Below are 13,532 nucleotides of genomic sequence, written 5' to 3' on the forward strand. Positions count from 1 at the left end.
CATATGGGCAGAAGTTACTCCTGGGCAGATTCCAATTGGACACGGAAATTTTTCATTATGGGAACAATCAGCCTTTGGAATAATCTCCTTGGGGAAGTGGTGGATTCCCCAACACCAGACACTTTTAAGATTGAGTGGGACAGGGTGCTGGGCCGGCTGCACTAGACTGTGCTTGTGCCAAGAAAGGTTTGACCAGCTGAGCCCAAGTTCCCTTCCAACCTGGTATTCTGTGATTCTATCATATCTTCTGTTGAATCCCATGTCAAAAAACTGGTATCAGCATCGCAGTCTGAGTGAAGGCATACGTATGTGGGCTGGGGAAGTCAGCTGCATCCGTCTGTCCTCATCCCACCACCATCAGTAATAACCAAGAACTTCCAAGTACCGAACACCATGCCAGCAAAGCCATATTCACCTGGCAACAATCTTGCCAGATGGATCTTCTTCAAGAGCAAGTTAAGCACGTACTTTTTAGAAAAGCAACACAAACCCAGTCACTACCACACCGCAGAAGTGAGAAGACCATGAATGTAATGTGATGGCAGAATACATCTGTAGCAGCTGCCAACATTGAGAAAAACACATGAACTGAGCATTCAAAGTTCTGACCATACTCAGCATCTTTTTATGGAAACACATCAGCAAGTTATTTGGAAAAAACTTACTCATATTGGCAAGGGACATAACGCTTCACTTACTGTCGCTGTGAGTAGCAGTTACCAGCATCCAAAACTTCCTCAGACATGTCTTCCACGCAATCACTCTCACACCTTAAATGATGTTTGATTTTTGTGCGCATCTTTCCACATTACAATTCCAGAGGTGTATTATTCACTCAAATAACCTATTCTCTGTCCAGAACATCTGCATGGGCTTCTTTATAGATCTACTCTGTATTAACTGCCACCTTATTTAATTAAAACCAGACTGGGTAAAAAATACACAAAACTGCCCGGGATAGATCCACCCTCACTCAAAATATCCCCCAAACCAGGGCGACGACAAAGCCATGTCAAGCAGTTGCCAGATTCACATTTTCACTACAAAAGTAACAGTGGTATTTATTGCATTCCACGAAGGAGTTGATGCACTAGGGCCTATCTGGCAGCTCTATATTAACATATCCAACTGCTTCAAAGTGCCCATTCAGACGGACAGACGTTCTCAGTTTTCCATTCACTAGACCTTCTGCCAGGCTTATAGCCAACAGACATGGATAATCACGGGATTACTACTACAGCAGCACAACTACCACAACCACAACAGAAATCATTAGCTTTCAATTTCAAAACACGAAAAGCAACACAGCAGGGAGCTTGATGACAGAGGGGCCAGAGGAAAGATGAAGTGATGGAAACTGAACAGCAATTAATACTTAATTAACAACTTTACAATCTATTGTAACTCACGTGTATACAACCCCTAGTGAAAAATGCCATTTTTCCTTCAAAATCTCTCCGTTGTTTTACAATTGTGAAGTCCTAAAATCAGACCATAGTTTGAGGTTAAGGACATCCCGTAAGAAAACTGAAGAAGGTTCAGGGTGGTGCTGCCCCAGGCTGACACCTTGTGCACGCTGAAATGGGAGATGAACCTGGAGCACAAGCTGCAAAGTGCTGAAGGCACAGACCAAATGCTCCTCCCCGCAGGTCTGAGATGTGCACGAGGTAACACCAGGCTCTGCAAACGGCTGAGAGCAATGCCCAGCATGGGGACAGGACTCGGCCTCAAGAAGCATCCTCTGAGGAAAGCAGAAACATCTGGGAAGAGGCATGAGTACACACCAGGTTGTGCTTCTTGGCTTGCACACAGGGTTCAAACTCGAGCAAGAAGAGCTAGTAAATAAGCATGACTCATGCAAAAAGAAATCGCTATAGATATGGGGTCTAATCAAATAAACAAAAGAGGAAAGCTGTATACAGCTGAACACAAAAACAACGAGAAACCCCAAATCACTCCAAAACAAAATCAACATACTAAACATGATTCTTGTTTCCAGGCCAATAAAAAATGCTATATGTGTCTTTTTATTTTATGACTGTTTTTAAGAAAATATTTACCAAAGGAGATAAATAAAAAAACGTCCACAGAATTTATTTCAGTTTCCTGATGGCAAGATAAATTTAAACCAATATATCATATAATGAAAAATGAAACCATGAGGCAGGGTTTTAAACAGTCTCTAACCTCTAATGGGAATTCTGGTTTACTCTAGATGCCTATTACCTAATTGCCAGGAGAGGCACAGTACCTCAGAAATTAACCTTGGCAGGGTGGCTCCATCCACACCACATGAGAATTGCTGACCGCTTCCAATGGACTCCAGCCACCAAATCGAAACCCCCACAGCTCCATATCCCGGCTCTCTGGCTGAATAATGTTCAAAACAGCCAGAGCTGCAAATATGCTAATATATATACTTCTCCCTCTCAAGCACTCATTACTTGGAAAGAAAAAAGGATGGATACCGAGAGAGTGCATTACAAAAGCCTCCAGGAATTTATCAAGGTGCTACGTTCTACAAAAGCTTCGGTGAGGTTCGGTATTACATAGCAACTCAAGGTGTCTATCACTTCTACGTTTGAAATACAACACAAAGCAAATCCTACCAAAAGAACATTACAGAGTGGAATTCTGAAACAGTGAAATTTGGTTTCCAATTAAGAATGGTACAATAGTAAGCAGCTCTCTGCACCAGCACAGTTGTAGGATATCAAATTACTACCACTAGAGCACTAAAATAGAATTCCAAATACATTATGTAGGAGTTATAAATTATGTATTTCTGTAGTGTAATTATAAAAAACTTCATTTCAATAAACACAGCAAGCTGGATTTATATCTGCAATACACACACACACACAATTGTTCGTATCTACCTCCCTCTGAATAACATCATAATGACCTTTGTTGTATCAAGACATTTTAGGCAACAAAGATATTTTTCATTATTTTGAAGTGCTGGATTTAGTCACTGCAAAGGCATTGCAAACAATACACAAAACCCTTCGTAAACATATTTTCAGTATAAAATCTTAATGTGATCCAATTTAATCTCTGGAAAACTAGCTTTGTTTTCTTATCAGTGGAACCAAATACTTGCATTTTTTTTCTTACGCAACAATTTTTTAATCCTAAGGTCCAACAATAGCTAAAAGTGGAAGGCCATTTACTCAGATAAAACAGTCATGCAATGGAGATACTAAAATTTGAAATTCAGGGATAATTTCTGCAACGCCCCACAATTCATTCCAGGCACACATATACATATCTATTTGTATTATTTTATAATATAAATAGTGTCTCCATAACGTGGCAATAGACACACACACTCTGGCAGTCTAATTTCCGAACTACCCGAGTTGAGGATATTTAACGTACTATCCACAAGGATTCTCAAAATTTTCTGTGTCTTTTAAAAAGCTACCCTGACTTCAAGCTGAAAAAAATCTATTAGAAGCAATGTCATTACTGTACCCATGAGCCCTGCTTAGTATCCTACTACACTCACTGCTAAATAAAGTACAGTACTAATTTCAGATATGTACTTTTTATGTCATTTGTTACCCCAGCGCCCAGCAGAAGCTGCCAGAGCAGACATTCAGCAATGGCTGCTGAACACAAAGCTGTCACAGGCAGCGTCCTCCCGCTCCATTGCTGCAGCAGCCTATGTGTGGCCTTTACAGCCCAAACTTCTTTGTTCTGCTGGCACCCAGAGGAAGGTTGGAAGATCTCTGGAGAAGCTCCCCAGGTTGCCAGCACCTCATTAATACTTTTATTTGGTGAGATTAATATAACACCGGATACCAGTATCCAGTAACAACTCAGCCCCCTATCAGCTTTGACCCTTGTTCTCCCTTTATATGCTTTTTATACAAAAATAGCCATTTCCTCAATGACAAAACACGTGAGTATCTGACCCAGTATGACCATCTATTCAAACCATTTTTAACTGAGAGCACTCCTACCTGCTAAGGCATCCCGGTAAAGTTGCACAAAATGGTTAAAGATATCCTTAGGCAAACATTTCTCATCAGGCAAACACTGCAAGAGAATGACGATCTCAGACTGCCCCACCGCGTGCATGCCTTTCGTAGTGAAACACCAGCACTTTCTGTTAACATCTGCAGAAAGGAAAACACGGATCAGAACGGGAGATCAGCATTTCATAAAAATATGCCTAAGTTTCAGTACAGGATAGCTCTTTTAGGAATCAGTTTTACAGCATGTTGTGGTATCTGTCACACAGACAAATCAGGTTCTAAATCTGTTACCTCACAAGCAAGCACGCCCAGAGCAGAAGCAGCTCAGTAAGTCCCAGCTTACAGCTAAGGAAGCACCAGAGCATTACAGCTCTTGGGATCAACACCACAGAGCAGACTTTCAACAGTTTCTGTATCCAAATTGAAGAACAGGTTCTATATGGGAATGAAGGAACCTGGAAAAGGCCAGGCTGTTGGCTGTGTGTAACATGATCCTGGCAGCTAAATCAGTTTCAGACAGTGATAAAGAATCACAGAATAATTTTGGTGTCTCTCTCTTAAAAGGGATAGCTGGATGTCAGGGGTTTTCATGAGACGTCACTGTGTTGTCCTGCTTCCCGTGCATGTTAGTGATGACCAATGCCCTAAGCTTCACAATTCAGTTATTGAGAATACTAAGTTATTAAAATGAAATCTCTTGTCTAATAAGTATGTATACGTATGCATACTAATGACATTTTCATACATACCTAAAAAACCACTGCTATCTAACCAGATGCTGCCAGGTTTACAAACAATTATATAAACAGCCTTATCAGTCTAGTTTATACTTTCTACAGAAAATTATCTGTATTGATGTCTAAAGTACTAGAAAAAACCTTTGTAATTTAACTTAATATGGCTAAGTACAAAGTTTTCAATCCATGCACATTTTCAGAGATTATCCTACCAAATAAAAATGCTGCTCTTCCTATTTATAATATATTATAACATTTCCTCTCTCATACCCCAAGCCTTATTTAATAATAAAAACTTACAATTTACTATTTTTACCATGGACAGCAAATTAGCATTTAAAACAAACACAAGAGGGTCAGGGCCACCATCCTCCAGCTGCTGCATGACAGAGATCTGAGAAGGTCTCTCTTCTACAGCATAGTCTGTGAAAGGAAGAAATAAACACACAATGAAGTCCTTAACTTACTGCTACAGTACTCTGCATTAGAATCAGATAACCCCAATTCTACTGCTTTTTGCTGTTTTGACCTTTTTAAAAAAAGCTTATTTAAGTATTGCTGGTTTGATTGATTGTTTCCTAGGCTGGTATTTTCAAACTTCAATAGCATTTATGTGCATAACCCCTGTACATCCTTTAGAAAAGTGCAGCTTATTCTATAAATCAATTTTTTTTTTTGTATCAACTGGAGGAGAAAATGAAAGTCAAAGTGAGAAATCTGTCACGGTGTCAACCGAAATCCCAAATGACAAGAAGTTAACAATTGGTATTTATATCACAGTAAAGCACAAGATCATCAGTCCTCGACTACAAACACCAACACATGGTCTACCCTTTGTGTCATGTAAGTTACACCTTCTGCGCATTAACTACTGGGAAGATAACAAACGGAAGAACACAACATAAACCAATATTTTTTATAAATCACAGAAGGTCTAAATCCAGTGTAAATGGGTCCCAACATGAAAATTCAAAGATGTCTGTAGTGTCCCACTGCCCAGATGACTAGCAAATTAAAACTTTTCATCCATGTGATGATAATCTACTCTGCACTTAAGCTTTAACAAAAAATAGTTACACTGATGAAAACAGATTTTGAAAGAAACGTATTACCTTGCCAGCTAAAATTATCTAGAAGTAAAGGCAATTTTGCTTTCTAATGGGAAAAATATTTTTGAAATATTTTTAAATAGAATTAGAATATTAGAAGTAAAATGCTGCAAAGAAAATCCAGTATGTGAGAGCATATGAAACAAAATCAACAAAATACGATTTGTGTGAGGTTATCTATGTAAGAGCTGAAAAGTATACTGTAGTTTCACTCCTTTTTTGCGGAGGAGACTGAATAATCAGGCACCCACATGAAAAGCTAACGCAGGATGGAACAGATTTGTTTTGAAATTAAACGCTGCTCACATTTTGGTTTTGACACCATCCTGCAATAAAAGGTTACTTCCAGCTTAACATTAGAAATGCACTGTATCAGCAAAATATTTAATAGGCATTAAAAAAATCAAAGATGAAAAAAATGACTTAATCCCAGGAATGTATTAAAGGATACAATGAATCAGACTGCGGAAAGCAACTGTCAGATAAACAAATACATACATCTTTTTAACATTTCAAAAATTAGTTTTAAATTTTCTGAATCTTCTTCCATTTGGATACTATGGGAGGGGACACCACAACTACTAAAAACTTCACTATGGGCCAATATGTGCAATAGTGCCATTGAACGCAGTGCTGAGGGATGCCTCAGACACAGCGGATATTCCAAGACAATTTCAGAGAAGGGAAGCATGAATATTCATAAGGCTAATTAAAATGTATCTCTGTGTGAAACATTCCCCACAGTCCGATTAGTGAAGAAATTAGCACATATTTCTGCACTGAAGTTAATTTTCTTTTTGCTTTGTGTTTTACTCCTTACATTAATTTCACTGCAAGATGGGGCTCTTCCTGGATGCTACTAAGGATCAATGGTGCAAATGAGCGTCAACAACATTCAGACACAAGTACTTATTGTGAATTCCTTCAAATACTCAGCACACTGCAAGCATCTTATTTTTAAAATAAACACAGTAACTACTAGGTTAATTGCAACCAGTAAGCATAAAAGCTAGCTGCCAAATTATCCTCTCACCTCCTTTTACTCCAGTGGAGATGAGAATGGGAGGAAGACCGTCTTCAGGAATCAGATTCATTGCACTGCCAACAGGACTGCCAACCTGAGTTATATTTCCCGAGAATACAGAAGCATTATCAGTCTACAAGAAACAAACAAGAAAAGACAGCATTAGGGAAGTAATAATGATAAAAATGTTAGAGCTGTCTGACTAGAGTCTGTGTCTGCTGGAGAACCAGAAACACCAAGTCATTTGGGCTTAACAGGAGACGATTATGTGACAACTCCTGTGTGTGAACTGTTACTAAAAAGGCTGCGCTTCCCTTCCCCAGCATGACATATATCCATTTCTTTACAAAATCTAAAGGTACCTATGCCCACCTGAACCTTTTGCAAAGTCTCAGTTCCACTCACATGGGGTATATGGTGGATTTAACGTTGAGAGATAATACCTGCACTTCCCTGCATACATAATTTTATGAGAAGTGTCAAACAAAGCTTTGTGCTATGACATTCCTCTTGTTTCAAACTCTTTACTGACTGTGACTCAGCTTTTACAAAACACACGTTACACAAATAGCCTTCACACACAGGCTGTACAGCCAAACACTTGGCAGTCACCAAACATGCAGACTTCAAACACTGCTTAGTGCTCTGCCCCATAATAGTCCAAAACATATGGCTGTTTCAGCACTCTGCAAACATTAAAAAAAATAAGGACATTTGCTATATCACATACTAGGACAAGCCTCAACATATTTCCCAGATCAGTAAGCTAATACGCTACTCACGACCAAAGCAAGCACGGTATTTTGAGTGGTGAATAGCACAACGCTTCCTTACTTCTGCTGATAAAGTGTTGTTGGTCATGGGCTTTGATGGATCGTGTGACACCGCTAAGGTTCCTGTGGAAGTTGTCCCAGCCACTGTCAGTTTTGCTGCATCAGCAACTTCTCCATTGGGTAATATCCCATCAGCAAACCAAACACGCCTTTGTTCTCTAGGCTGAGCCACTAGCGAGAACATAATAAAATAGGATTTAAGATCTCACAGCAACACTGACTGGAAAATTTGAGTACAGAAGAGCAAAACTGAAAAAATGAATAAATAGAGAAATGTGGACTGGAAGGGACTTAAGACATCATCTACTGCATTCCCTGTGGCAGGATCATGTATAAACACGTCTACTGAGAATAGTTTACTTGCCCTTAAAAACCTGATGTCCCTGCTGAGGGCAGGAGTATCACAACTGGCATTAGCTAGAGTATTTGGAACAGATGAAGAGCAGATACTCTTTCCACATTCTTACTACAGGCAAATTGAAAGAAAAAAGAAGCATTCTTACCTTCTGCTCCAGGATGCTTTAAAACTCCCACAGGTACCATGACAGTGGGAGGGGGAGAGCTCAGGGCGCCTGAGGCCTGAGCCTGCTGCAAAGGAGGGATAGTAGAACAGTATTCAGCGGGATTGTTAGGGTTAGGGCTCTGGCTTGAGGCACTCATCAAGTTCTCCCAGGCTTGAGCTAAAGCAAACAAAGAACAAGAAACATGAGCATAAAGGAAGGTATTTAACAGTCCAAAATCACTGCGTTAATTCTCAGTTACAGCAGGTATGGAACCTGCCACCTTCCAAAGACCATCTCTCTTCCTTTATTTAAAAGCCCAGGAGACAGTAATTAAGCAAGAAAATCCACAGCAGGAGAAGATATAGCACTGGTCCTGTGCAGTAAAAATACCTGTTCGTGCAGAAATATTTCCTAAAAATTATAACAATACTCTTTGATGTAAACAATGCTTAGTTTCTCATGCTTCATTTTGTTTCCTTTTCAAATATTTAACTGAAAACACTGAATTCTTATGTATATTTATGACACTGTATGGACAGATGGACATTTCTATTACAAAAGCTTTATAGCCTACAGGATACTTGAGCAGATTTATCTTTTGTACATGAGAAAAAGCACCTTGCCTGTCTTTATATTCAGAGCAGATCACTACAGATCAACAACTTATGTTCTTAAGTATTAAAAAACCCTTATGCTATTAATTCTGAAGACATGACTTGAGCCTTAATCAATTTGCTCAAACAATAATACATATGATTTCTTTGTCAAGAATAGCCTTTTTTTTTCATCAAAACCCCAAACAGAACACAACGGAATATAAACCCCTCCAGCTTCCTCCCATCAACCTGCAAAACTATTCGATAGAGTGAAATGCCTGCTAATGGAAAAGCTATTGCCATTTCCATTTAAGATTAATAAAACTGAACTATTTTTTAAGAGCAATTCTGTATTTATTTAGAGTATAGGTCCTGAAAGAAGAGAGTGTTAAAAATGCACAGTTACATCTCTACGATTCCTTTATTAGAAAAGTCATAGTCTGGTAAAAGAACATTTTTAAAGCCTTCTCTAAATCAAGTAAGTGCCAACTCAGCAATCTACCAATTGAAAATACAGTAAAAATAGCATTGGAAACTTATTAAACACATAGTTCGGCCACGGCAAAACGCCAGAAAATATAGAACCCTCCCCCCACAGCCCAGTAAAACACAAACCAGATACAGAGCAACCAAATGAAATAACTGCTTTTAAAGTGCCATTTCCAACCCCAGTTCCAAGACTGCGCAAAGATTAATGCTTAGCCTGCTGTAAAGTGGTGGGGGGAGGGGGGAAATAAAAGAAACTGCAAGGATCAGGATGGATCAGATACAACCAGGCTTCAGGTTAACTGACCAGTAATCAAAAGCCCCATCACAAATGCTGCAGCAGGGACAGAAACACAGAGGTTGCCCAGGGCAAGTGCACCCAAGTACTCGGGCAGGACTCTCCCCATCATAAACCCGGCAGTGGTGTCACTGTTCACTGCCATTAATGTGCATCCGTCCTGGCAACAGGACAGAAAGGCTTTTAAAAGGAAATAATTGTATTATGATCAATTTTATTATGCCTTTTTACAAGAACCCTTCTGGTTTCAAGTGAAATATTTTCAGATTCTTCACCCAGATGAAAACAAATCCCACTCACCACCGAAAGGAACCAGCTGTGTGTGTAATTCCTTGTTCCTGTACACCTTGAAATGTGCTAATTTCTCCATCTCAACATATAACACTTTAGCCCCACTTCAACATCACCATCAGGACTCATTTTTATTTTCTATATATTACAACCTACAATTTCCTGTCACCTTACACATTTGGCCTATGGTAAAGACAGCAACAGCTGTCTCAGTGTCGTGAAGATAAGTCAGTTGGGCAGCACAATCACCCACAGGTAACTGCCAGCTCTGGAGATTTTCAGATGCCTCAAGACACACTGGAAAGGATACTCTGTGTTTGCCCATATTTATACCACATATCTAAAGTGTTAATACTACAAAGGACAAAATACCGAATAGATTCCATGGCCCTTTGGTCAAAACCAAACACAGCCCTTCCTTACACCAAGCAGAGGTAATACAACTTCATGTTTTCCCTGTTAACTTTGTAACTATTGTGACCTCTCTCACATCTCCACGTTCACATGAGGCTTGTGGTCACAGCACCATCTTGGGTTTGACAGACCATCCAGGAATGTGTCCAAAGCAATAATCCAAACTCAATCCAAACCTATCTGTGCACAGGTCTTTAGGCAAGACCTCCTCCTCTAGCACTAAGCAGTTAAGAAGGAAGAAGAGCTGGATTAATTTGTGGATGAATACTACTTTCACAGTTTCTTATAATGCATTATCTAAAAGAGGCACAACTGCATTACTCTTCCCTTTGGCATCCCATACAAAACTGCAAGAGGTTATCCACTCAGGCATCAAAGGACAGATAGCAGGCTCCTGAATTTAAAGGAAGAACGACCCCCCCAAAAAAAAATCACAGTTTCTGCGGTCTTTTTATGGCACTCACAAATGAAAGCTTCCAAACTCATTGCAACCTTACCAGTTTTTACTGGTTACGTTAATTCTGTTTCAGAACAGATTCTGTTAATCATATTTAGTTTAGGAATTCCCCACGCTCCACAGGGACTCAACGCTGACCTCTCAAGGGCCTTTGCTGTTTTAGCATACTTACCCACACAAGTGAAGTATTTTTGATTTTTTTTTGTTTGTTTTAAATATCATGACTGCAGCTCAACACAAAGCCAGCGAAGTGCTGCATCTCAGATTCTCTCCACTCACCGTTCATGAGCACGGAATGGCAGATCACGCAGACTCTGGCTTCCTTCCGATCCATGTACAACAACTTGCACTTCAGGCTACAGCACGCTGCACAGAACACCTGCAACCAAAGGGGAAAAACTTCAGCGTTGCTCAAAAACGTGTGATGAACTGATGAATTCAGACAAGAGAACATCTGTAAAGCTTCAGAAACACAAAATGAGGACGTAAATTATTTAGTATTTTCCCATCAGTGATTAATACCTGCCCAGGGTGCCTTTCTGACCAATCCTGATGAAGCGGTATTACATGGAACACATAAATGCACATGGTCCTGATACCGTGTTTTAAAAATACATTTGGCATAAACGACAATAGGTTAAGAAATTCCTACCACTTCACAATCCCTCACAGAATTAACCATTTGGGAATTAAATTCAGTTTTAGAAAAAGCATGAGTACTTTCTAGAATCAACTATGTCTAAATGCACAAGTTTTCTTTATATGAGAGACTGCTGTGGCACAGAGTAATTCAAACAAGTCATTTTTATTAGTAGCACAGCAATTCATTTGTATTAGTAATCACAGCTTTTTAGTCTCTTCATATATAACACGTTATTCCTCAGTTGGAATTTAAGTGGATGTATCAAAATGTTTTAAGCGTTCATGTTCGACATATAAAATGACATTTAAAAAAGCTGACTGGCACTGATCCTGCTGCCCTGCTCACCTCAGCCAGCGCTGGGCAGAAAACAGCGGTCAGGCATCCTCCAGACAAGCAAAACCATAAAACATGAGCTAAACCAAACACTTGCAGGCCTACAACAGCAATTGCAATCTCAAAGTCCTGAAGAACAGACAAATCAAGGTGCTTTAATGATTATTTTCTTTGTTTTAAAAAAACTGGTATTTCCTTAGGGTTATTATTCAGGTGATATGAAGATACTGATGAGTACCCATTTTTATGCAGAAAGGTAACGTCCCACTCAGGAAATACAGTAACAGCAGCAGCTACCTAAGAAATTAGTTCAGGTATCAAGAGAGAATTTCAAATTTTAATTATAGGTGGATATTATATCTACAATTCACTATGTGTTATTATGATCTGTAATGCTTTCTTAATAAAAAAAATATTCAATCATGACTTCAGTAGAGGTATTTCTGGAATATAGACAAGAAACTACATAGGATTCTCATATATAAATATATGTAAGCCTAACTTAATTTCAGCCAAGCTAAAGATCACACCAAATAACAACCACTTTGCAGCCTGTTACCTTTACAGTATTTTAGTGGCAAGTGTTTAAAATAAGCACATAAAAAATAAGCTCTGAGTTCCCCATAAGAGCTGAAAATTGAATGTGAAGAAAGGTCACCCTGTCTCATTTCAACCAGTATTAATGTTTCCTAATTATGTCAACCTAAACATTTCAAAAACAAAATACAGGTGTGTATACACTGACATTTTCAAGCAAAAATATAAACAATTCCTCCACATCTGTGAATGTACTTTAAAAAAATCAGATTTCTGCATTTACACTTTATCCCAGTTTACAAGCGTTCTATGGAATATCAATAACAACATCACAGCATATTTTAGAGACATTTGACATCATCAGTTCTCTTTCAGTCAAAAGTTCAGTAATGAACACGGAAAAATCAATGTCTTCAACCATACACAAAGGACCAACATAAATTAATCTCTAACTTAAGACTCTTTACGAAACAACACATTTTGCATTCAGCAAAGCTCCCAAGTGCAACAATCTGAATATTAAAAGTGACAACAGAAGCAATGACAGAACATCTACATATCCTCTCTTAGGCTGCATCAGCCTTTTCACAGCAGAACGCAGATGAGGAACACAACCCAGCACAACAAGCAATTCAGTCTTGTTATTAATGATCACCATGTCATTAACTCAGTATATTGTGCTATAAAAGAATAACATCACGGTGTCAAAGCAAGTTTTTATGTTACTAGGGTTTCCAGGTTCACTGGGAGCTGTTGAAGCACTAGCTGCTAGGGGGTTTGCTGAGTTTTTTGTATTTTAGTGGAATAATATAGTTTTGGTTGTCAGTAAAAATATGACATACATTTTCTGGTTTTCCTGTCAACGATTTCCTATCAAGGATGATATTGTCATCTGACAATAGAAAATACATAAAACCATGAGGTAAAATTTATTAATGTGTTCACACTCATTCTTCAAGTTCTTAATTTTAATTTGAAATTTACTGTAAGTGTATTACTTTCTGCCAGTCCCCTGAGGTTCATATCTTCCATTAACTTTGCAATTATCCTGAACTTCAAAACAGAGACAGACTTCCCAGGTGCCACTCAACTTCTAAATGCAGTTTTCATTCCCAAATAAAAGAGATACATTTATTGCTACTACAATGATTTCTCATGATGCTAGTAAAGCTTAAAATAACCCTGTCATGCTAAAGCTTGTGTTCAAAAATATTTAGTCCCATGACTTCCCCTGGAAGCAATTAATTGCAAGAGCTGAGACACTAACTTCCCAATTATTTAAGTGAAA

At 38.8% G+C, this 13,532-nt stretch overlaps 1 protein-coding gene across 4 annotated transcripts in view; it reads right to left on the reverse strand.

Moving 5' to 3' along the window:
• The window catches only part of ZFYVE9 (zinc finger FYVE-type containing 9), a 59,621-nt gene that overhangs the window by 16,763 nt on the left and 29,326 nt on the right, over nucleotides 1-13,532 (reverse strand). For all 4 annotated transcript variants that reach the window (XM_071810235.1, XM_065842791.2, XM_065842789.2 and 1 more), the window contains 6 exons: nucleotides 11,011-11,110; nucleotides 8,190-8,366; nucleotides 7,688-7,857; nucleotides 6,863-6,986; nucleotides 5,021-5,143; nucleotides 3,969-4,124 (listed from right to left, as the gene is read on the reverse strand). In XM_071810235.1, coding sequence (XP_071666336.1) covers nucleotides 3,969-4,124; nucleotides 5,021-5,143; nucleotides 6,863-6,986; nucleotides 7,688-7,857; nucleotides 8,190-8,366; nucleotides 11,011-11,110 — 850 coding nt within the window. The remainder of the gene's footprint in view (nucleotides 1-3,968; nucleotides 4,125-5,020; nucleotides 5,144-6,862; nucleotides 6,987-7,687; nucleotides 7,858-8,189; nucleotides 8,367-11,010; nucleotides 11,111-13,532) is intronic.

The sequence above is a fragment of the Patagioenas fasciata genome, chromosome 6, assembly GCF_037038585.1.
Source record: "Patagioenas fasciata isolate bPatFas1 chromosome 6, bPatFas1.hap1, whole genome shotgun sequence".
NCBI classification, from domain to species: domain Eukaryota; kingdom Metazoa; phylum Chordata; class Aves; order Columbiformes; family Columbidae; genus Patagioenas; species Patagioenas fasciata.